This window comes from Electrona antarctica (genome assembly GCF_951216825.1).
Source record: "Electrona antarctica genome assembly, chromosome: 3".
NCBI classification, from domain to species: Eukaryota; Metazoa; Chordata; class Actinopteri; order Myctophiformes; family Myctophidae; genus Electrona; species Electrona antarctica.
In genome coordinates this window covers 42,163,955-42,188,814 of record NC_136808.1, presented here as the reverse complement: position 1 = coordinate 42,188,814, position 24,860 = coordinate 42,163,955, and the positions used below count along the sequence as shown (strand labels likewise).

General features: G+C 41.6%; 1 protein-coding gene across 1 annotated transcript; it reads left to right on the top strand.

The window, feature by feature from the left end:
* Positions 1 to 1,180: 1,180 nt before the first annotated feature.
* Positions 1,181 to 22,887, top strand: LOC306919793 (synaptotagmin-5; the record flags this gene model as incomplete). Its single annotated transcript, XM_079496343.1, has 5 exons — positions 1,181 to 1,202; positions 4,559 to 5,571; positions 17,119 to 17,290; positions 19,960 to 20,126; positions 22,738 to 22,887. The coding sequence occupies 5 exons, from the start codon at positions 1,181 to 1,183 to the stop codon at positions 22,885 to 22,887; spliced, it is 1,524 nt and encodes a 507-aa protein (XP_079352469.1).
* Between the last annotated feature and the right edge of the window lie 1,973 nt (positions 22,888 to 24,860).

The window sequence follows — 24,860 nt, the reverse complement described above, 5'->3', positions numbered from 1 at the left end:
ACATTATACTTGCCCTCTACAACTAAAATAAAATAATATAAACACCTTAAATATTTTATTTCTTTCATAAATAGAGAATCTTTCACTTATCTTTCTCCTCCTGTCGCAAGTTGATTACAATTTACAATGTAGGCATTTAGCAGACGCTCTTAATCCAGAGCGACTTACATTAAGCAATGTCATATGTCCAGCCCTATGGAATTATGGAATGCACGTGCTAATAAAAAGTATTTAAAGTATTGCTTTGATGCTCATATTAACTTTAGAAAGTATTACGTTGTTTTTTTTTAGCACATGCATTCCATAATTCCATAGGGCTAGACCACACATGGGCATATGACATCATCAACTTGTGACAGGAGCAGTCCCTATTGAGTGAAAGATTCGCAATTTATGAAAGAAATAAAATATTTAAGGTGTTTTTATTTTGTAATTTTAGTTATAGAGGGCAACCGCGTTTGTGGATTTGTATAGGCTATGAAGCTGTAACCAGAACCATAAACCATCAAATCAATGTAATGTCAGGTGGCTGAATATTTGAATGAGTCCAGAACTCCATAGGCTACTTGAGGCAAAAGCAATGGATGTTAATAGTCTCATAATGCATGCATGCCTCTCCTACGACCCCTGCCTTTATTATACGCGCAATATAAGCTTAGTCACTGAATTTCCTGATTGGTCAGAAAGCCGGTGGAATTACATGGGAACCGGTGACCAATATAATAATGTTTTTCCAGAGATGTGTAGTGTATGTGTTTCTGTCTCTTCTTTAATTTGTCTCCAATGAGAAATGAGACGCCTGGACATCCCATAAACAGATTTCCCATAAACATTTTAGGATTATGTTAATTGATTGCACTTTGCACAATGGAAATTAATTCTGTGGAGGGGAAAAATATAAATAATCAAAACGCAATAATAGGCTGCTACAGTAGGATACGAAAGTCAGAGCTCACCTTGACAGTGATAAACATTCCCACTGCAAGAAAAAGAAAAAAAGAAATTGAATGTAACAGCGACCTCTGGTGGTAGCGGTTTTAGATAGGTCACACGTTTCGGAGCAGTATCTGTGAGTGCCGCAGACAGCTCGGTGCCAAAGTGAAACTGAGGAGACTGGGGGAGAGGAATGGAGCTGTTCCCTAAACACTGGTGATTTTTGACTCTGTAACAACATATGAAAATGTCACCAAATGCTTTCGAAGGTAAGAAGCCTTATTCTTATTCTTTCAAAGTAGGCTACTTTTCTTTCTTCTTAGAAGTTGTTTCATCACGAATTTTAATTATTGAAAGTGTTTTAGCAAACGTTTTATGCAAATAATAAGGCAATAGAACCGCCCACATTTTATTTATTGACCAATTCTTTGGCAGCCATAAAAACAGATCAACAGGTTATAAGAACAAAAAAGCAGCATTTTAAAATTCCATTTTGGATTAATTTATTGTGGTCCAAGATCCAAGTGCATGTGTTTTAAATGATGGGAAAAGGGAGCTTTTAATATCACTTGATAATGTAAACCAAACAATGCATGCAAGTTATAGTTCATCAACAGATCAAAATTAAATAGCCTACTGTCTGTACATACATGTAGGTGTAATGCTTAAAAGTATTTTACAATATTTATAATTTAGCTTGGCATAAAATGACCTTGTGGTTGTGGACTTTGCAGCCTATCCCCATTGGCTGACCTGTATGAGTCATCGCCTTCTAATTTAGGATGTTGTGTTTCATCCTTTTATTTTATTTTTAGCAAGAGCAGACTTCATATAATCCAAATCCCCCAAATGGAAAACGGTTTAAAAAAAAACAAAAAAACAAAAACAAAAGATTATTGTATTGATTTAAGGATTATTGATTCATTGCAATTTGCACGTGGGAGCTCATCTGCTTTGATGATGATGATGATGATGATGATGATGCAAGGTTCACATTGCTGCACATCCTCTGCAAAGATCATCCTCAGGACAGGCCATAAAACCTGAGGCCGATTCTATACAAAAAAAACTAAGGGTGCAAGATTATCAAATTATGACCGATATCTGATCTCCGATTATTTGCAGGGTCATATCTGCCGATACCGATTCTGACCGATTCCGATGTTATGCGGATTGTGCTGCCTTCAAACATTAGAAATACACAAAACAAAAGTGACGGACAGAGCCATTGACGGTCACATTATTATTGCATCATCAACATCTATGAAAATAATCTGGATTATTTTGAGACCATATTTATGGCTGATATGGCCGATTTCTATATGCTACCGATAATATCGTGCATCACTAAAATAAGATAATAGAATACTAGCCTGCACAACACTGGGTTGGGGTGCCTATCATGGAGAAAAGAATAAACCTGCTCATCTGCTCCAATGTAATTTAATTAGAAAGTTTGGAGCCTTTGCTTTAAATCTGTAGTTCTCACACTCAAGATTTTTCAAAATGTTCAAAAATAGCAGATGTACAAGCTAAGCTCGTTGTGAGCTGGTACATCAGCTATTTTTAATAGCCAATGCAAAATGACACAGATGCTTTCTGTCAACTGTATGATGATAATTCATAAAGTGCTGCAGGATACTTTACGTATTCCTACTGACAAGGCTTCCCTCTAGAGCAGATGTGTTGTGACGCATGCATGAGTCACCAGCACACACAACATCACACAACAGTCTCTCTGGATGTCAATCTTAACTGGCCGAGAGTGGTTTTTCGTGTTTTAAATCATACTGCGTAATAAATGAGTAATCAGTGAAATGTGCATGACTTGTCAGCAGTAAATCTGACACTGGCTCTGGTTCGTTTCAAGCTTGCACTGAACTGTGCCAATAATGTTTATTAAAACAAATATTATGATTAGAGTGTGAACACAAAGCTAGCATATTTTCTGTTTAATTTCATAACGCAATCAGCGTCCAAACAACACAAGGTGATTGGTGTGAGTCAGCTCTCCACACTAAATTCCTCAGTGTTAGCTTAATTTGTTAAAATGTTCTTATGGGCCCATTTTTTATTTAGCTAATGTCCCCAATGTACTCAGCCTCTCTTGGCACCTATTCAGTTTTTCACTAGCCCAAATGTGCTTTAGAATCTGCCTTTGTAAACTGAGTTAAAATACTACCAGGCAGAAACTCAGAGACCAAAGTATCATGATGCTCAGTATCCTTGTTTAACACTATAAGATTGACTACGAAACCAGTCATTAAGTATTGATCCAAAACAACAAAAATAAGAGTCACACAATACACAACAGGGAGACTTAGTGATTATGGAGCAAACTGAATTGTACCCGAGTCTTCATGTGCATACAGGCGGTGTCTATTTATTAGAGTTCTCAAATTCTGCAAGAACCCGACCTGGCCCGACCCAACGTTTTTGGGCCGGGCCTAATATGTATGCTTTTTTTTATAATGAAAATAATAATTATGTTCTGTCTGCTTGTGTATGTATCTATTATGAAGATGGTGCTGCACAAGTGTGCATTCTCTTGTATTTTTTCCTTTGTGTTGCTTGCTCTATGCTAGCACTGCTCAGGGTGTATATAGTGTTGTATATTGTATAATGTTGCATATCTTATTTATATTTTTTGCCAACTTTATACTGATGGTGTTGCTTTGACCCTGCGATCTGTATTTTTAACTGCTGCACTTGGGGACTAAATGTAATAAGAATACTAGCTCAGATTTTATAGAGCTTTTATAAGTACCCAAAGTTGCTTAACATAAAAGAATTTATGAAAATGAACCAGCTTTATTAAGAAAAAACAAAAAGGAAGAAAAGAGAAGTGCTATATAAAAAAGATAAAAGGCTAAGCATGGTTTGGGGGGACATCTTAACTCTGCCTCAGCTGGGAAAGGCTATCCTGAAGAGGTGGGTTTTGACTGTGGTTTTGCAGGAAGATGCTGAAGAGCAGGGGAGGGAACCAAGCACTGAACCCTGGGGGACTCCGTGGGTGACTGGGGAGGAGTGGCCGTTGTTAATTGAGATTAACTGGTGTCAGTCAGAGACGTATGATGTCAACCAGGATAGGGAAGTTTTGATATTCCAAGGGAGGACTGAAGACCCCACTCAAACTCACCTCACATTTTGACAGAGCCCACATCTTGTTCAGGAAGAGAGGTACACACATACGTAACTATGAACATATGAATCAAGGCTCATCTAAACACAATGAAAACCCAAATAAAACCAAATTGTGTGCCACCCTGAAAGACACCAGGGAGGAGCCATCTTACCACCAATAGGGGTACACCAATGCCTGAGGTGGGAGAGGCCAGACCATCAGGGAAAATCTGGAAAGAGTGAAGCAGAAGTAGGCAAACACAGAACATAATGCCTATAGGGCCGTCACATCTCTCTGTCACCTCCTGTCTTTGTCTTTGTCAGCTGTCTTTCTCACTCTTTTCCTCCAACGTGTTCACTAAAGGTCTCTACATGGTTTTTGTGCTCCATTTTCTCTCCTTCTCCCTCACAAAAACAACCCCTCTCTCCCACTCTAATTATAAACATGAATACCACTGACAACCCCATTAGCCCATAACCTGTTGTTTTCTGCTGTGTCCAGTCCACGTGCAGATGCTGCTTGCAGTGGGTTTGGCTGTGTTCTGCTTCTGCTTGGTTCTGGGCTGCATCCTGTGCTGGCGCAGAGGGGGAAAAAAGAGTCCTTCCCCCCAGGACAAGGAGGCTGTGCTCGTGCCCTACCCCAGCGGAACCCCCGTTGAACAAGTGACTGTGACCCTGACCCCTTCTATGTGCTCTCTACCCATAAAGCATCAGTATGAGCCACTGGAGGGCGATGTGCTGGAGTTTCCCACTTTCAAAAGTATCTCTTCCCCCTCCGAGGATGACCTCACCACTTTGCACTTTGACCCCAGCTCCCCGAGGCGGGAGCCCTCCCCGAGGTCTTGTTTCTCCATGAGGCGCCTCAGCACCCCAGCTGTGCCCTGCACCCCCAACAAGCCCCCCAACCATGGCCGTTCCTCCCTGCCCTCCATCCCCAAGATGAGCCTAGTGTCTAAAACCCGCCGTGCACTGGACCGCCGCAGCACCGTGTGTGGAGACAGCATCCTGTTCAATGAGAGCAGTCGTCTAACGCCTGTCGTTACCATGAGTCCTCCTGGCCACCAGGTTGATCTATATCAACCTCAGTACGGTTCCAGCTCCCTCTCCATCCCCTCCAAGCCAGTGCCCTTACTGCACTTTGCTCTCCTCTTTTCTCCTTCTGCCAGCACTCTGTGTGTCAACATCCTGGGGCTGTCTGGGGGCACACGGAGGCGCAGTGGGGTGTTCGTTAGAGCTAGCCTGCCCCCTCTCTGCCCCTCTCCGCAGGGAACGGCACCACGTCGGCGAAGTCTCAGTCCGGAGCTTCAGGGCCAGAGCATTCTGCTGCAGGTGGGCTCTGTGGATGAGCTCCGAGGCTGTACCCTCAGGCTGGAGGTCTACAGCAGGGACTTCTCGGGCCTGAGAGAGGCAGCTCTGGGGGTAGTGGAAATGCCGTGCGGGCAAATGGACTGGGAGCCAGACACCGCTATCACTTACACCAAGGAGCTCAGTCCGCTCAAGAACAGATTGAAGAAGGTATATAATATCATGAACCATGTTTTGATGTAGCCTGGTAAACCATCCCGGTCATGTGAATTCACATTATCATGTGTCTTCTGCAGACCAGTCCGGCCCCAAGTGCTGGGTGAGCGTTTTGCATAAACCAAAATGTGGAAGAGCCAATCAGCATCTGTCAATCACAGGCTCTGAAGGCAGACGCTGATTGGCTGTTCCACTGTTTGGTTTATGCAAGACGACCACCCAGTGCTCTGGGCTAGACCGGTCTGCAGAAGACACATAATGTGAATTTATGTGACCAGGATGGTAGGCTAGTTTTGATGTGCTGTGATGGTGTTTTTGAGTGGTGTAAACCACTCCTACAACTGGCTTTTGTGTGCAGAAAAAAATGACCATGGTTGCTATGTTCAAAATAATTTCTGACGTAATTAAATCACACCCGGGTGAACTGGATGACCGTAGCAACCGTGGTCATTTTCTCTGCACAAAAACAGCCAGTTTTGAAATCACATCCGGGTGTGATTTCATTACGTCAGACATTACGTCAGACCACAGCTCATCATGCTATATAAAACCTTACACCACTCAGTTCACACGGGTGTGATTTTTAGTGGTGTAAACCACTCCTACAACTGGCTTTGTTAGTCTGTCTGTGCTCAAAAAATGAGCATGGTTGCTATGGTCACCCAGTTCACACGGGTGTGATTTCATTACGTCAGACATTACGTCAGACCACAGCTGATCAGTCTATATAAGACCTTACACCACTCAGTTCACACGGGTGTGTTTTTTGATCCTATGCACAGCTTTGTGTGTCTGTATGAGCACGGAATGTGCTCAGCTGATTGGTTGAGAACAGAATGTGATGTATGATGATAAGAGCACTGCTCACTTCATACGAGTGTGATTTTTTATTTTAAATTGGTCTTGTGGACCCATTAAGTTGAAAGTCAACATTGCCTTGCTAAAATGCTAAAACATGGGCTTCCAGCTGGTGCAGGTTTAAGGGCCACTCGTACTGCAGTTTGCAGTTACTCAGGGACGTACTGTACACACATAGACATCAAAGGGGGCTTCAGCCCCTGCCCTTTTACCCGTCTGTATAACAACTGCCCTTTTACCGTCTGTAAAACAACTGCCCTTTCCAGACCACGAATGCAGCATTTACTACATGGTGAAAGAAATGCAAATGCCTCTCCTTTCCATGCCATGCCGGAAGGCAACATTCAGGAGAATTGCTTTTTTGCTGAAGTCTCCTGAACTTGGAACTTACTGTAGCATTTTGCGTTGCACAAATTTGTTTAGAAATCCATGTCATAACTCCGCATCTCAACTAGCTAAAGAGTACAAGCTCACAATACATCGCAGCGCAACTAAAAATACAATAAGAAATCTACAAAGAGGTATAACCCTAAGAGACGCAAAAAGGTGATACATTGTAGAAATAGAAATGTACAATATACACAAGTAAGACGCGCGAACGCGGGAAGCGAACGCAGCTCGTAAATTGCAATAACAACAATTAGAATAAATTACGTACTTTTTGAAGGTTTTTTTTTAAGTTTTTTATTTGTATGTATGCGTGCGTGTTAAGTTTTTTTTTAAGTTAAGTTTTTGTGTGTGTGTGTGTGTGTGTGTGTGTGTGTGTGTGTGTGTGTGTGTGCGTGTGTTTTTTGTGTGTGATACAGCTGCGCCCTCTGGTGGTGGGCGGGTGGTGTTACAGCGTGACACACAGACAGACAGACAGACAGACAGACAGACAGACAGACAGACAGACAGACATGTTCTGCTAGGTCTCATAGTTAGTGCTCACTGCGTTCGCAATCACTGCGTTCGCAATTAGTAAATAATGTCATGTTCATGGGTGGGAAGCCGACACAGCAGAGGCGTATCTACAATAAGGCGAGGGCAGGCGTCCGCCTGGCCAAATCCATTTCTGGCCTGGCCAAAATCCATACAATGAGAAAAAAAGAGGACAAAAACAAGACCTGAGAACTATCAATGGACAGCTGATTGGCCGTTGCGGATACATTGGAATGTAAATGCATGCCTTTCAGACTTTGTATACTACTCGTCTGGCAGGTATATCTCTTTGAAAACCTTTAGTGCTACGATTGTGCGCGGGGAGACGACAATTAACACATCTTGCCTGCCCAAAACGTAATTCCTGGATACGCCACTGCGACACAGTGGGGGGTGTTCTGTGATGTTGCACTATAGACTCCTATATGTTGTGGTATAGGGTGCCTGGTCAATAGGGAGGGAACCAGCATGCATGGTGTGTTCCTCTGCATATGCGTTATGCCCTCCCGCTGAGTTGCCAGCTACTGCCCAAGAAGCTGCTGGAGAATCTATGTGTATCAGAGGAGATATGTGGTTGTCTACATCCTCACCAGACCAAGCAGTAGGGGGTTGGCAGTGACAGCGACTGTAAAACAAAATTGTAAATATAATAAATAACGCATGTGGACTACTGATTCTGTCACTTCGAATCGGTGAACTCACCATAGCAACCTTATATAACAGAATAATATGAACAGTCCATATCATGTCTTATCTTATGAAGGAATGTAATGTCTAATCAGGGCCCCCATTAGCGTTTTTTCCACTGTTGTTGCCTTGTTGAACATGGTGACATTGTAGTTAACGAGTGCAGAGCAAACATGTTGAGTGCAGCAAGCTGGCAGCTCGCCTACGCTTGTGTTAGTAATGCTGGAGAGCAAGGGCATTAATGACGTGCTGGCGCTGGTGACATGCTATAGTCTGTGTGATGTAATGGACTTTAGTCAGTCAGTCCTGGCTTGGTTGAGGAGCATTCTAAAGCAAATTGTCGACTCTGCTTTAGTTAAAACAGTAGATCATCAAACTAACAAAATAGGACCTGAATGGAGATAAGACCGCAATACCTTTTTTTTGGTGCTATCCTTTTAGACCAAGTGTCTGACTTGGTCTAAATAAGGATAGGACTGTACTCTGTTGCTGACAGAACAATTAATTATTGTCCATTAATGCAATAATAAAATGGGTCACAATAGCAAAGTGCATAGCCCTCATAAAGACATAACACAGTACAGAATTAAAGTTTAATAGCATAATCCCATTATGTTGGTTCTTGGTTCCTCAATTGAGTACCACAGACTAAAAACAGTCTAAGTCCAAATTTCATTCTGACCCCTCCACGAAAAGGCCTCGTTGTCTTGTGTGGACTTAGACTGTTTTTCGTCTGTGGCATTCAATTGTTGTTGAGCTGGGCAATGGCAGTGGGGGGAATTGTTTTTTAACCCACTAAAACAGCACTTCTGTGCACTCTGTAGGAAGATTTGGCCAGAGGGCATCACATGTAAAGTGGTGGGATGTGTCATTCAGATTTGTATCATTCTGTTCATAGCTTCTGCATGGTTCTCTGGGAGGTGGGTGTGTTTGCAGCCAGTAATTTTGTTTTCCTTGTTAATCACACTCTGACTTACACATTTTATTCCCTGGCATCTTCAATCTAATTGCATTCACTGCAATACTTTCCATACTTTCAGTATGCTCAGTCTGGAATGTCTTTCATTTTCCAAAGTTCAGTTTTAGACCCACTCTGGTTGCTTCTTCCGTTAACTTCACAGTCTTCTCACACAGGTTGCTAAAACTGGATGATAATGGATCATTGGCACCTGCAAAACCAAGGTTCTCTTGTGCTGTCATAGAGTTCCATTGTGTATTCCTCTCCTCGTTTCTGCTATTGTGTATGGCCAGGAAGAATAGGAATCCTGACATCACAACGCAAAAAAAATATCAAAAGCCATCGCGTTCACCCTTGTAGTATGTCCTACAGGGGCGTCTGGTTGTTGCAGGGGCAAAGTTGCTGCCCACCACTGTGGAGACAGGGGTGTACATCCTCTGCAGTGCCTCCAGCTTGCTTCAATGAACACAATTGGCTTTGTTCGCGGGAGCGAAGTCAGCAGGAGGGGCGTTCTCTGTTGCTGACACAGGTGTCTGTCTGTGTGTCTGCGTATCATGGCTCGTTGTTGTGCACTGAACCTGAAGAAACACCTTATCGTTGATGTTCGTCTGTATTCATACGGCTGAGTGGAAATTAGACTACTTGAACTTGAACTCACATTTACCTCACATTCTAGCTGCTACGTTAGAGTAGTCCCTAGCTATCAAGTCAAGTTGTTGTCACCCTCACTTTATATTTAACCTCTTCACTGTACTCAAGTCTGCTTGCAACTCAACAACTCCTAATCTGGTCTGAGTTTGTCTTCTCTCCTGGGTCCTATTTTTACCGATCCTTGACAGTCTCCCTATCACTTTTTCCCCATTAGTGTTGTCAGTTCCCGCTTTAGTGTTCAGTACTCCCATGAACATTAATGTTGTCTTTATTGTCTCCAACAGGCAGAAGGCATGGGGAGAGAGTATGTTTTGCACTCCGTCCGTCCGTCCGTGTGTCCGTGTGTGTGTCCGTCCTTCCGTCTGTGAACAGCTAATCTCCGGCACCGTTAACCCGGTCGATGCCAAATTTTGCACACACACTCCCTCGATGCCAACGATGAACCTCTGCACCATAATTTCCAGAACGGCCAGTTATAGCGCCACCAGGAGGCCGCTTTGTGCAAAACAAGTTTCTGGACAGTACACCTACAGATTTTGTCCAAACATCACGCAATATGGTACACAGTCTCTCTAAAGCCATTCAACGAAACAGGTCTTTCAGATTTCTCAGACTCCATCCTGATTGGCTAAGATTGGCTTCCAAAGTTCGCAGGAGTGCTCAGTTTCAAACAAAATGCTGCAAATCATGAACACATCGTGTGATTTCCGTGAAATTCCGATTGTGGTGAAACTGTGCATGCATATTCCCACTAGGCTTTGGAAGAAATGCCACTTGACAGTTTTCAAATCAGCCTCATGGTGGCGCTACAACAGGCCAAGCCGCGTCACACACACACACACACGTTTATATTGCTCCTAAACATTTTGCCAAACATCACACACACACTCCTATCGTCCTGGTGGAGACCTGTGCCCAGAAGGGCACTTTTTCTAGTTACAGCTTGTTGTGTCCTGCAGTTGATCATAAAATGTGTCCTAACCTTCTAATGCCTCGTTGGTGAATACGCTCGTGTTTCGAGTATAACCTTGCTTTTACAGCCATTTCACTGACATTTGTTTATCACATGCATATAACCGTATTTAGTCAGAAAGACAAGGAGGAAATTGCATTTTTTTTTATCAGTGCAGCATTTATGTGCATCAGTGTCAGTATGTCCTCCCTCTGTGAGGTTGGTCGTTCAATGTATGATGGCACTTTAGCTGATTGATCAGCTACTGCCATATCAGCCCCTTGGGCTGGTACTGTAGCAATGGGGCTGATATCAGTTGTCAAACTTTCGGTCCTTTCATCAGTGAACATACAGACAAGCCAGGAAGCATTTATATCAAGACACATGTTTATAGGAAGATGGTTACCAGGAAAGACTCAGTGGATATTTTGGCTTTGGTTGAAAACATTATTTGCCATAATAGTGTTGTGGATGTGTCCTTGGAATGTTTTATAGCTAGCTCACAGTACAGAGACAGAGACAAGGTGAAGGACGTTGCAAGGAAGACACATTAGCAAGGAAGACACATTAGCAAAAAAAAGGGTTATGCTCTGTTTGGTAGTTAATTAAATTGGGCATTGTTATGTAGTACAGGTGTGCTGGATGGGCAGAAATTAGGTAAGCTAGGATATGCATGCATACTTTCACAAACATCTGCACGCACGCGCGTGCGGTCGCGCAAACGTACGCACACACACACACACACACACACACACACACACACACACACACACACACACACACACACACACAGGCTGCTGTGACTCAGTGGTGTAATGTAGACTCCTCTCCTGTAATGGTAATACATTTAGTTTTAATGTAATAATATCAGCTGCAGCTCTCTGCATCAATGCTTTCTCTCTGCATTAGAGTGGCTGTTGTGACATTATAGGGCAGGGTGGGGCAGAATTCTGAGCCTTGTGTCAGTTCTAGAGCAGGTAGGCCTATAGATTAATAAAATACATCAGTGCATTTTGAGCAAATACATTTGTAAAGCTATTATTTAAATCTGCATAGGCCTATCGTCACATTTGGGCACAAAATTCCATTATTTCATCTCTCTTATAAATGGATGCCCTAATTTGTTCTTAATCGTATGAAAAAGTCAAAAGCCAAAATGCTGCAAGCTCACAACGCATCATTATGAGCTTGTAGACGTGCTACTTTTTAATAAATTTGGAAATATTTTTGAAGGTTTTTGCCTGACTATATTGACAATAGTGATGTCAGCTTGAAAGTGGCTACATACGTTTTTCTGTGGGTTTTTATAAATATTTAATGAAAAGTACGGTAGGCCTATGCACAAGAACTTAATTGTGACTAAATGATAACTACATCGGATCCATTGGAATGTAGGTTCGCTTGGAGACGTGAATAATAAGGATGAGTAGGTTTTAAGATACTGTAGAAGTAATTTAGTATGAGTCATATGCAGATGGTGTATTACTGTTCCTCAGTCGGAGCAAGTCAGCTTGTTTTCATGTTTATTAGTATTCAAAACACTGTAGAAGCTATACTACTTTAATTTAATTTGTATAGGGAAGGATTCTGCTGAGCGTGCATGCTCTTTATATCGTGCATCACAGTTAGACGTACCCACTGTCTATAACAGTGCCAAGTAGAACAGTGCCAAGTAGAACAGTGCCAAGTACTAAAATCTTCTACCATTGGCCACATGACAGTGTGGCCAACTATAATGATACTATATTTGAGTGCTTTAAAAAAAAATCCCAGTTAGTGCTTTCCAGAATCAATAAAATTAATAAAGTTATAACAAAAGAAAGAGCAAGAAGAGACATAAAAATGGCAACATAAATGTAACAGTGAGGACTGTAAAACCTTGACCTGGGTATGTATCAAACAAGCACAGCACTGAGATCTAGAAGGATTAAGATGAAGCAGTCATGCTTAACATCTTTAACTACAGAATGCACTCTCTGCTATGGACTGATATTTGAACATTGTTACACGTGCTGTTATTGCATAAATAAAGTTTTTATAGAAAATCAACAAAGAATGTTTGGAATAGAGGTCTCTGCAGTTGTCGATGGCAAGGAGATTGGGCTTATGGTTCTTAAGGTTATATATTCATTATATTTTGTATATATTATTATAAATGCACCACCTGTCTGTCTGTCTGTACGTGGTACGTCTGTAATGCACGTAACTCGAGAACCGTTCACCCCACCGACTTCAAATTCGACCCGTTGTTTGTTTAAGCAACGGGTGCTAATGTTTGTTTTAGTCCTCAAAACAAACATTACATTTCTCTTTATTGTCTATGGCGTTTTCTTAAACAAGCATCGTTGAAAAACAAACTATATAAAGCTGTATAGGAGGGGCTAGCACCCCTCAATAATTGGGTGGGGCATTCATTTCCAACTTGCATCGTTCCAAGTAGGTCCGCTCTAGAGGCTCTGGACAGGACCCAAATTAGCCAATTGATCACACCTGATCACCCATAGATCTCCATATATGGAGCTGACCTGTTCTGACATCACAATGTTGTTCTGACATCTGCATAGACTCCTATTTGGGCATGCCTGATAAAGAACTCCATATATGGGCATAAAAGGGACACAGCCAAACTGTGGTGGGGCATACATTTCCAAGTAGGCCAGTGCCCAACCGGCACCGCTCTTATATATCAAAGACAAACTATTAGTAGTAGTTAATAGCATATCTGTTGATGATGCTGAAGTTATGATTGGTACATTGGATTGGATTAACTTTATTGAATTAGTTAATTTGTTTTTGTTAAATTTAATTCATTTTCTTATTTTATGTTCTATAAAATTGTTTGCCCTACTAACTTATCTAGATACAATGACATGGTATGTACTGATCCATATTCACAGTTTAAAGTATCATGATATAATTTAATATTGATCTCTTGATTTTGTTTTAGTAGTATGATAATAAGTATAGACAGGACATGAGCGCCCCCTTCAGTATTTCTGTGTTCACACAGCCACTAGCCTTGGAAACCCAGACGTTTTTATTTCCAGACTTTGGGGACCCAATGAAACACTTAATTTATTACTATAATAAGAAACACACTTCATATCATACAAATGCATGAAATTAAATGCTGAGTCTGTCATGAATTGGGGATCTGGGGGATCCGTAAAAAACAAACAATTCAATACTTCCTCTTCTGTGTTTGATACAGAAGTACAGCACTGTTACATATAACCTAGATCAACTTTCACACATGCACTGCAATCCTGAATTGATATAGTAATTTCCAGGAAGGGCTGAATCTGAACACAAATGTCCAACTTAGTAGGACGTGACATGCAACAGACAGATTGACACTGTCCACTCCCCATTACAAAGTCGACTGTTTAATGTCCGATTGAGTACCATCGGCTCAATGTGTGATTGAGCCGATGGTTTGCACTATAAGCAAGCATGACACTGGCTTTTCTCCTAGATGACTCACTGACACAGTCAGTCACTTTTCTTTTCAAAATCCTTTTATTCAGGTTTTTGACAGTAGCCCAGGGGCAAGTATTAAACAGACATATAAAATATAAAAATAAAACTCAATCCCCTATCCCACCCTCCACCCACCCACAATCCCAAGGATAGTTGGAAAAACAGTCTGGAGGAAATAAAATAAATATATATATACACACGTACACAAAATACATGCATACATAATTACAAAAAAATAAAAATATAATAAAATAAAATGCAGATTTTTCATAGCAGAGCAGATTTTGTTTCCGCTGTGGTTTGGCGTTGGCCGAGGCATAGGCACGGCACACTATGCAGTTTGTGTGTTGTGGTAGAATGTCATAAACGGGCCCCAGGTATTTTTTTTCAGAGCCGGCAATTGAAAACCTTAACATCTCCAACTCGAGACAGGACATTATATCGCGAAGCCACTGACGGGGCGGGGCAGCATCCTTCCATTTGAGCAGAATGGCACGCCTAGCGAGCAACAAGGCAAAGTCGACCATACGACACTCTATGCGTGTTAGAGGAAGGTCATCCCTTCCAGCAGTGCCAAGGAGAGCCACTAAGGGATCTGGGTCTAGATTTTGATGTAGAATGTTGGATAGAGTATCGAACACATTCCCCCAAAATGGTTGTAATTTAGGACACATCCAATACTGATGGATAAAAGTTGCACAGTCAGTCATTCTGCTTGGGTTACAAACTTACATCCACAGAGACCTGGCTGGATTACTCAATAAAAATGTTCTACAATTAAAGCAGTCATGGCCCAAAGAACAACAGCCAGGAGCTTTTGGGTGGTGGTGGAGTTCTGAGCCAGTTTTTATACTGTACACTTGATAATGGTTGACTTTGCCTATAGACGTCTTACATTTCGTGAAGACTTCTGGGTTTGCCTTTTTCTTCCCTCATAAATGTGATTGAATTAGCTTGGCTTAAATGTGCAAATAGCACAGTGTAAAAAATGATGTATCCTTTATGCTTCCGCTATAGTAGCTGCAATGAAAATACATTGTCCATGACATAGGCCTAGTATAGATATTCCCCAAAATCCACAATTTCCTTGAAAAATTTATTTTAAGCTGTAAGGAAAAAAGTATTAAAAAACATTCTTCCCACATTCTCTGAAAAATAAATCTTCAACTACAATGGGAAATGGTATTGAGCTAAAGGAGTTTTGTTTGGCAAGGTGTTTAGGCGGGGCACTGTTTAGCTCTTAAACCACAGTGCTAGTGTGAGTGATGGTTGTACAGGCAAATTGTAAGCGGCAGACAGAAAACGAATGAGTGAAATGTAGCGTGCTTGCTGGACACTAGTGGCCTGGCAAGAAACATTCCATGTCCCCCTCGCCCCAGTCTCCTACTCCCATGTCCCCCTCGCCCCAGTCTCCTACTCCCATGTCCCCCTCGCCCCAGTCTCCTACTCCCATGTCCCCCTCGCCCCAGTCTCCTACTCCCATGTCCCCCTCGCCCCAGTCTCCTACTCCACTCTGTGAACTACTCCCTTCCATCCTCTACTGCAGCGGTTCTTCTCAACCTTTTTCATTTCAAAGACGTCTATGTCCGTATTCTAACTCTTTTTTTCTTTTTGTAAATTTACTTCTCTTAACATACTACAGTGTCACTCAAAAGCATCAAATGTAGCAGATACAAGTTTGAAACGTGTCACAAACTCCACAAAGCGGCACGTTGAGCTTGTACAGTAGATCTAGATCATCTAGTAATTTTGCTACGTTTGAATTTGAATCGTGAAAACAAAGAGTTTTGGACATGAGTTTTCCACCCGACAGAGACAATTTAGGCCACTACGTATTTGAAAAATCTTACAGAAACTTGTGTGCCGACAATTTATTTGCATATTTCTTTTGTACATTTTCTTTCTTTCTTTCTTAATATCAATGCATTGCTGTATTAAAATTCAAACAATTCAAAGATTTCCCTGAAATGAACATAAACATATCAATAGGCTAATAGTGAAAATAGCACTCTACAGTACAAGCTCATATCGCATTGTGTCGCGTTGTGATTGTGAACATGTAGATCTGCTGTTTTCACTATATTTGAAGTGGTAAATTCACAATGTACCTTTTCCCTTCCTAGAAATGAAGTAAATGTACATTATTTGTCTTTGAAATGTAGTGGAGTGAAAGTCTCCAAAAATGCAAATACACATACTGTACTACAAAAAATAGTACAGTGCTCAAGTAAATGTACTTCGTTATTGTCCAACTGAGGTTACACAAAATCTAAATCTCAGTATAGGGCTGTAGCATCATGGACCTACACTGAAAGAAAAGCAGAGACAGCATCATGTTAAAGTACATCTTTCATACTGTATTCTACAGTATGAAAGGTTTTCCTTTTACATGTTGCTGTCTCTGCTTTTCTTCCTACCTCGAGTTTCGCTTCATTACCAGTCTCTCCATGACATGAGGGAACATCTCTCTAACTGCAGGACACATCTTGCTCCCTCTTGCTCAACTCTTTCTTTCCCTCCACCTCCTCCATCCCCAACACTTCTCCACACTTCTTGCTTGGGGGAATGGGGCAAAAGCCATGGCTCTGCTTTTGATATCCCTGCTTCTGGTCAGGCTGAATTAAATACACGCATTGCCTTTCGGGAAATATAGACTGTCCGATATGTTTGATATTTATGTTTGATGATATCACATTAAACAATTTTATAAAAGCCCTTCCTGTCACTGTCAATAAAAGCTACAACATGCTCCACAAAAATCTGTAGTTGTTAAGGCCCATACCACATATGCAGCCTGAGAGCGAATCTCGTGTTCGAGTCCCGATCCCGATGGCCTTTGCTGCTTGTCACTCCCAATCTGTTTCCCTGTTTCCTGTCACTAGTCTCCACTGTCCTATCCAAATAAAGACAAAAAGACCCCCAAAATATAACTTTAAATACAATTTAAATAATGTCTACATTAATCAAAATTTGTCAAATAGAGAACCCTGCTTCTCAACCATTCTCAATATTTCTCCACATCTCTTACTTTCAGAGCCTAAGCTCACAGGAGTCGCTGGGTCAAAGGAGGAGTTCCATATGTGCTCCACGGACCCTGGGCCAGCTGTTCATCCTGCTCCAGTACCAGACCCTGGCCCAGCGCATCAAGGTGATGGTGCGAAAGGCAGAGAGCCTGGCCAAGCTCACACGGATGCCGGGGGTGCCAGGTAAGGCAGTGGGCCCTGGAAGTCACAAACAAAGTTTGCAGAGGCAAAATAATGACTTTGTTCCACAGTTTAGGGGCCAGGAGGGAGAAGAGCCTGGGACGTGTGGAGTGTTGTCCGAGCTGTTTTAAGGAATGTTCAGACAGCTTCCCTGTGTTAACTGGTCTAAGTGAGCGGGAGGGTTTGTAGGGTTATGTAGGGTTGTATGGTTGTTACTTGCTTTGTAGGCCAACATCAGTGTTCTGTACTCTGTGCGGGCAGCAACTATAGGGGCTCAGCTAATGGAGGGAGCGGAGAAGGAGACATGTGAAACATTTGGCTGGTTGAAGACCAAGCATGCTGCGTCAACTAGAAAGGTCAACTAGAAAGGTCACGGTGCATTCAGTAAAATGAGTAATAGAATCTGGAGATGGAATCAGGAGGCACTGGCTCCCTCCCGCTCTTTCTGTCTGGGGCATGTGATGACAAAATGTCTTGGTTGTTTTTGTTGCTGTATTCATGTTAAGAATAATTTATACTGTATGGCTCATTATTGCTACAATAGGCCTATAGTTTAATGACCCATGAACCACAGCTGGGCTCACACAATATTAATTAGGCTTTATATTATGCTTGATGGAAGTTCTCTTGCGCAACAGAACCGCCTCCACTGCTTGCAGTAAGTGTAGGTGGAATAGCCACTTCGCATGCTTCATAAGAGTACTTGGAGTTGGATCAGAGGCCATGATGTTAGTTCTATAACATCATCACTGTCACTGTGTGTGCCTGCCTACTGCCTACACGGTAACCATTGCCTGGTATTTTCAATCTACTGTAAGTACAATCTAAGATGTCAGGAAACTATGTCCATAAATGGCATATTTTGTCCAGATACACTGACAGACACTGTGCACCCGCACAGAGAACTTCAACTTATTTGAAGTAGAGAAGAGATTGGCGGAAGCCACTTTGTATGTGTTCATTTGAGTGCTAAAAGTATGACTTTGACAATACAGTAGCAATACAATGAGAGTGAATGGAATACTTTAGATTTAACAAAGGGAATCTACCAACGCGCCTCAAGCCTGGAACAGCTGGTCCGGTGCATCACAGGAACAAGGACAACAGATGCAGAAGGAGGAGAGGACACTGGAGCAGCACAGACATGTAAGCCTTTTATTAGGTGTTAATATACAAGAAAACAATTAAAACATTTTCTTGTATATTACACCTAATAAAAGGCTTAAATGTCCGTGCTGCTCCAGTGTCCTCTCCTCCTTCTGAATTGAATACTTCTTGTTGCTCACTCACAGAGCACCAAATCGACAGATGAAGGTTATTGACAAATTTCATCAGCTTTACAGATGATGCTATCGCTTTAACAATAAGAATGTATTATACACTAAGGAAAACAATATTAAAATTTAAAAACTTATTTTGGCCAGCTTTATGCTCAAAATATCCACAGTATGTGTTGATGCTCAAATCGATACTCTGTTATGCTTCATCAGCTCCAGCGCACATTTGTGATGTCATGCATTCGATTGAATGATGTCCATGCCGTTCACTCCCTTTCTTTCTACCTTCCCTGTTCTGTCACTCCTAGCTGTCATTAATCAGAGACTGTTCACTCATTGCATTGTACAGTATAATGTTATTAGGAACTGAACAGCCACTCGTATCATATCTCAATATATGTGTATACAGCTCTGCTCCCATCATACTACTGACTGGAGAGCCAGGAAACAGTACATCAAAGAAACGTTCGCTGTTCCATTTATTTAGCTGGGTTGAAAGTACTAAATGGCGTTGAGTAAGACCTGGAAACCGCTGGAGTATAATTTCACAAGGATATGGAAACACACATACTTTTTTGCAGATGCGTGGCATTTGTGCAACAACCGTGAATTGCCCTTTTTAAAATGTGGGTATTCAAAAAGATTTACATGGAAAATAATATGAAGTCAGGATATAATGAGAAAGGTAGAGTGGAGGTCATCAAGGAGAACATTGGGTGAGGTTTCAGAGAGTAACGTTCCAATGGCTAGTTCATTCCAGGTAGCCCCCCCATACATTTGACATGCCCAGAATGGGGATCGGGGCCTACAGGGTTGGATTTTCCGGGGCAAATATGTTTTTGATATCGTCCTCTGGTCATTAATTTGTATCGGCCAGTGAGCATATCTCTGCTGTTGGGAAGAAACCACCTAAATCCAATGTTCATTTTTCAGGAAATTAAAACAAAGCAATACTGCCTCATCAAAGTTTGTGTTGTGAGTTGTAACTTTATATACAGTACTGTCAATTACTTGCATGAGAGGGGGAGAGGTGGAGTTGCTTTAGCAGACAGTTTGAGGGTCCAATGGAGTTAAGAGGTTATGTCCGAAGCGCTTTTTACTACTTTACATTGGTGCAATGTTTTTTTTTTAACCAACTGTTCAATAGCACTGATTTATGCAAAAACCTCAAATGGAGTTTGGTGGTTTCCTCCTGACAGCAACGATATATGTTATTCCATCTTCTGGTCAGACTGTATTAAATACATGCATTTTTTGGGGGAAATGTACTCTGTTTGGTATGTTTGTTTATGGGGCCTTCAGATTGTCTTCTGTTCATATACAGTATATTTAAAAAGATATTCTACACACTTATATTATGAGGGTTTTTTAATTGCTGATTTGTCTTTCCCACAGACCATTATGTTATCATCAACCTGCGTCAGGATGGTAAGGTGATTGCCACCAAGGAGACAAAAGGAGCAGGGAGCCTTAACCCTGTATGGAATGCCCCCTTCCTCTTTGACCTTCCATCTGGGGACATAACTCAGCTGCCATTGGTCCTGGAGTTTATTGTCATGCAGGTATGAGTTTCATTGGTCCTGGAGTTTATTGTCATGCAGGTATGAGTTCCAAAGGTTGGCTGTCTAATGGCTGAGTGATTGTGCCAATTTCACTTCTTTGCCTAGACGATGAGACGCAGCCATGTTAATATTCAATGTCAAACCTACAGTATATCTTGGAGAGAGAGCGAGTGCATTATTGTCCGGCACCGGCGTCAGCCTCAGCGTCGCTGCCAGCTGCCGAGAGTAGCCGCCGCAGTGTTTCCGCATTAGTCCGACACCCTAACCCTAACCTCACAGGGAAGGCACGTGTGATTTTTAACCGGCAGCGCATGTCGGGAGCCACGGGTGAGTTTTAACCAGTGACACTGACACCCTACCCCTCACCTCACAGAGAAGCCACAGGTGATTTTCAACCGGCAATGGATGTCGGGAGCCACAGGTGATTAACCAGCCATGCATGTGTCTTACCGTCAACGCATGTCGGGAGCGTGACATCCGATAACTGCCACGGCTGTTATCGTCACTTGCAGTTTCTGGACCGGCGGCCACCGAACGGACCGACACTGCTGTGGCACGGAGCGGCAGTGTAATGTCATAAATAATCCCCCCACCTTCCCCGGCAGGTGCCGCCCCTCCCCCCGGAAGTGCTGCGTCTGATTGCCGGTGCCAGAGAATGCACTCACGCCTTCTGATATCTTTAGGCTTATGATAGAATATTGTCTGGTATTGATTCATTGCATCAATAAGATCACATACTGTACTGTAACTAGTATTCAGTCTGCATGCATATTCACCGGTGAGTGAATAGCCAAATTCCAATACCAAAATCTCAGCTCACTTCAAACTCTGTCCTGCAGCTTATCCCAAAAATAGTTTGTGTCCCAATTATTTAATTTCTTTGGGAGGAACTGAAGAGTGAGTGGGTTCTCCAAGCCGCTTGGAGTGAGTGAGTGAAGTACATCAGCAGTAGCCTCGCGTAGCCAGCCTTCAATCTGCCTTTGCAATATTAGTGTGGGTCCCCGTGAGGCTACATCAGCAGCATATGATTGATTGGGAGAGAAATCCTACTAACTTGGCCACCGTGACAGTGTTTGGCTAATGTCCAACAGTCCAAGGTTACCAAAGATGTTATTCTTTTGAAAGCAACATACTGTAGCTGAGGCAACTAACATAACTGTCAAAGTGCCCAATAGATTATACCAAAAGATTGTTGCCCTGTGTGTCTCTTTCAGAAGTCTTTCTTAAACCAGTGTTTTAGAAACCAAACGTGGGTGAAGAGATCCCTCCAGATTTTATTTTTCAATTTTAAGCCTTTAAACTCTGACCATTGAGAGACCCTCTTTCCAATGGGGCCGAGTACCCAACATAGAATAAAAATATACAACAGATACAAATAATAGAGTCATTACAAAGCAATGAATTACAGTATATCAAAACAAAACAGACGCATGAAGATACACAGAAGTCTCTGGTCTTGGCCTTAAACTGATTAAGAGATGGGAGAGAGTCCAATTTGAAACTGCTTTGTAGCAAGTTCCAGGAACTTGTAGCGGCAAATGAAATGCCAATTTTCAATCATGTTCTGACCTAATACAACTGACCTCAAGAACAGGCCAATCATTATTTTGAGTAGGATAAGGATTAACATACTAATGTCAAACCATTGAGATGTAATGTGGCAATTTCCCAAGAAAACAAAGGTAATAGAGCATGCACATCCACTCTAGACCAGTTGCTGGACAAATGGCAGTACAGAAAGTCTGCAACACTGGTAAGGGAATAACTCCACTGGTTTATTAATTCTGAATTAATAAAACACTCCTTGGGCTAAAAACTGCCATAGCCACTTGCCCAAATGTGACGACCTCATCACATTTGTAAATTGTGAAGACGGCTATGGCCGTTTTTAGCCCAAGGAGTGTTTTTCGAATGGGTTCAGAATCATGAATAACCCCTAGTTTGACATGTCACATGCTACTTAGCATAATTATTTGAAATGTCTTATAGGATTTCAACGTTCAACCCCTGAATTTATCATGATCCAAAATGTATATAATAATCACATTTTTATGTTATTTCGATGAACCTAAGGATCATAAAAAACCTTACTATTTACTATTGCAATTTATTTGGGTCAATAAAGATTGACTGGCCTACTGAGGCAAGGCAAAGATTAAATATACAGTACAGTATGTGTTAATTGTTTATTGATGGATGATTTTGTTTTTGTTATTTTCGACATGGGTGGCAATGCATGAATGAATGAAGAACCATTACATTGACAGAATAAAAATGAAAAACATGATTATTTTCCCACTGAGATGTCTTTGTGCCAACACAACACTCAAAAACAAAACACAAAAAAAAAGAAAAGAAAAAAAACAACAATAATAATATTAATATTAATAATAATAATAACACATTCCTAAAACACTCACATGGACACGCCCACTCATACACTCACACATTCATTGTTGTGTTTCATTTTTAACTAAGGGACTGCAATGGAAATAAGCCGTTGGCTTTCTTCATGCATTTATCCTTTTGATGGTGATGTATAACTACGGTATGTGCTTTTTCCTGTACATGTAAACATTGTCAATAAACATATCAATCAATCAATCAACAGGGCCGTCTCTACACAAAGAGCAGCGTGCTGGGCCGTGTGCTGATTGGCAGCGAGGCCCTGGAAGCAGGACAGGGACACTGGAAGGACATGTGTAGTAAGGGACAGATGGAGACAGCGCGCTGGCACACCATCCAATCAGCCGTCCTGTAGCACTCATCAACAGATTCTAGTAGGACTCATTCAAAATGTCTCTCTTCCAAATGAGTGTCCAGGCAGGGGTGATGACAGTATAGATATGCATGGAAAGGTGGGGCAAAGCATGATAGTAATAATAATGTTAGGAAAGTACATCATCAAATTCCCGTCCAAACTAATCTTTTCTAAAAGGGTGCTCCACAATTACGCATTTTGTAGATTTAACAATTTGTATTTTGTTTGGGGGGCGGGCGGAGAATTAAAGACATTTTAATATACAAAATAGAGATGACACCTTGAAATTGTATAAGCGTGGTCCATCTTAGCAAAACAAATGCACTGATATACGCTTGTATCCAGAAGTCACAGAATTCCAATGTTGCTCAAACAAGTGATAAAACGAGTAATAGACCAGTGCTGCTGTTTTGGTCCGTGGAATTCATCATTGTGACAGACATTTTGATTTGATGTCGCCTACTTTATTGTCCGCTTAGAGAAATGTATCCTTTGCATTTAACCCATCAGCAGTGAGCAGCCACTGTGCAGCACTTGGGGACCAGCTCTAGTCGTACTGACCAGTACCTTGGTCAATATAACGGCACTGGCAGTAATATGTCATTCAATACATTCATGTATTTTGGTCATGTTCTGTAAACAAGCAATGCACATTGTTGCTGTCAGATAGAAACCGCCTAGCTCCTTTATTCTAACTTTTCTTTTGTAAATGAACGGCCTACTTGATCATACATATTGTTCTCACACAACAGCATCAAAAGTAAGTATTCACAATGATGAATCGCACTGACCAAACCAACAGTACTATACTGTATGTATAGTATAATTGACTTCAGAGATATTAGCTGGCAGCGGTGGCAGCGGTGGCCGAACGGATAGCGGCGCGGTCTAGATACCGGAAGGTTCCCAGTTCGAACCAGCCGTCCGACACGTTAAAATTACCACCGCTGAAATGCCCTTGAACAAGGCATCAACCACTACGATGAAATGTGTTCTATGAGCAGGGCCTGGCTGGAAACAAGTTCTTGAGCTTAGCCCAGATACCCTGGGTAAATATAGATTTCATTTCATTTCATTTCAGCTATATATTTGTTTTGGTGACACCAGATGTCGACATATGTCGAAAATAACAATCTGTTGTGTTGTTTTGTTAGCTGTATGATGACCAGGTTTACTTTATACATAGTCTGTCTCTTTGGCAAATAGCAATTGCGGTATTAATTAACTGGCATAAATGGAGCATTTAATTGTACAATTAACATGGTGCCCTAATGGCCCATAAGAGCATTTGGACCATTTGGACCTTTCAAACCTGCATCTCCATTTTGGTAGTAGCACAAAAAGCTCACACGTGATGCAATGCATTGTAAGCTTCTAGATCTGCCATTTCTGAAATGGAGCTTACCTTAAATTAACACTGGAACTGATGATGTGGAGGAGGAAGTCATTACACTACCACTGTATTGTCCATTTGATCCTTTTTCGACACTGAGTAAACATAAACTCCAGACCTCATCCCAGGTACATGAACTTGTGTTAAGGATCGTGGTAGTAAGTATTGTGCTGCAAAACAAAGATTTTTCTCAACCATTGATTCAAGACCTGAATTTGGGTTGCAGAATCAGCTGAACACAGTTGCTGACAAATAACTACATCAATAGTACATCAATAGTATTGAAGGAATTATATTGCGTCCTAATCAATGTACATTTTTGGTATAAGTGTAATACATGGTGTAATATCATTTGAGAAGCACTGCCTGGTACAGGATAGACTCTGTTTCCTTCTGTTTGTGATTTACTTGTGTGCAAGTACAGTACTGTATGTGTAAATATAAACATCCCTGGCCATCTTTGCACATGTAGTTTTTGTGTTGTACACTTGTGGTCTAACATGACTGCAACCTTCATCAAACATTTGCATATATAATATATATATATATATATATATAGAGAGAGAGAGAGAAGAGAGAG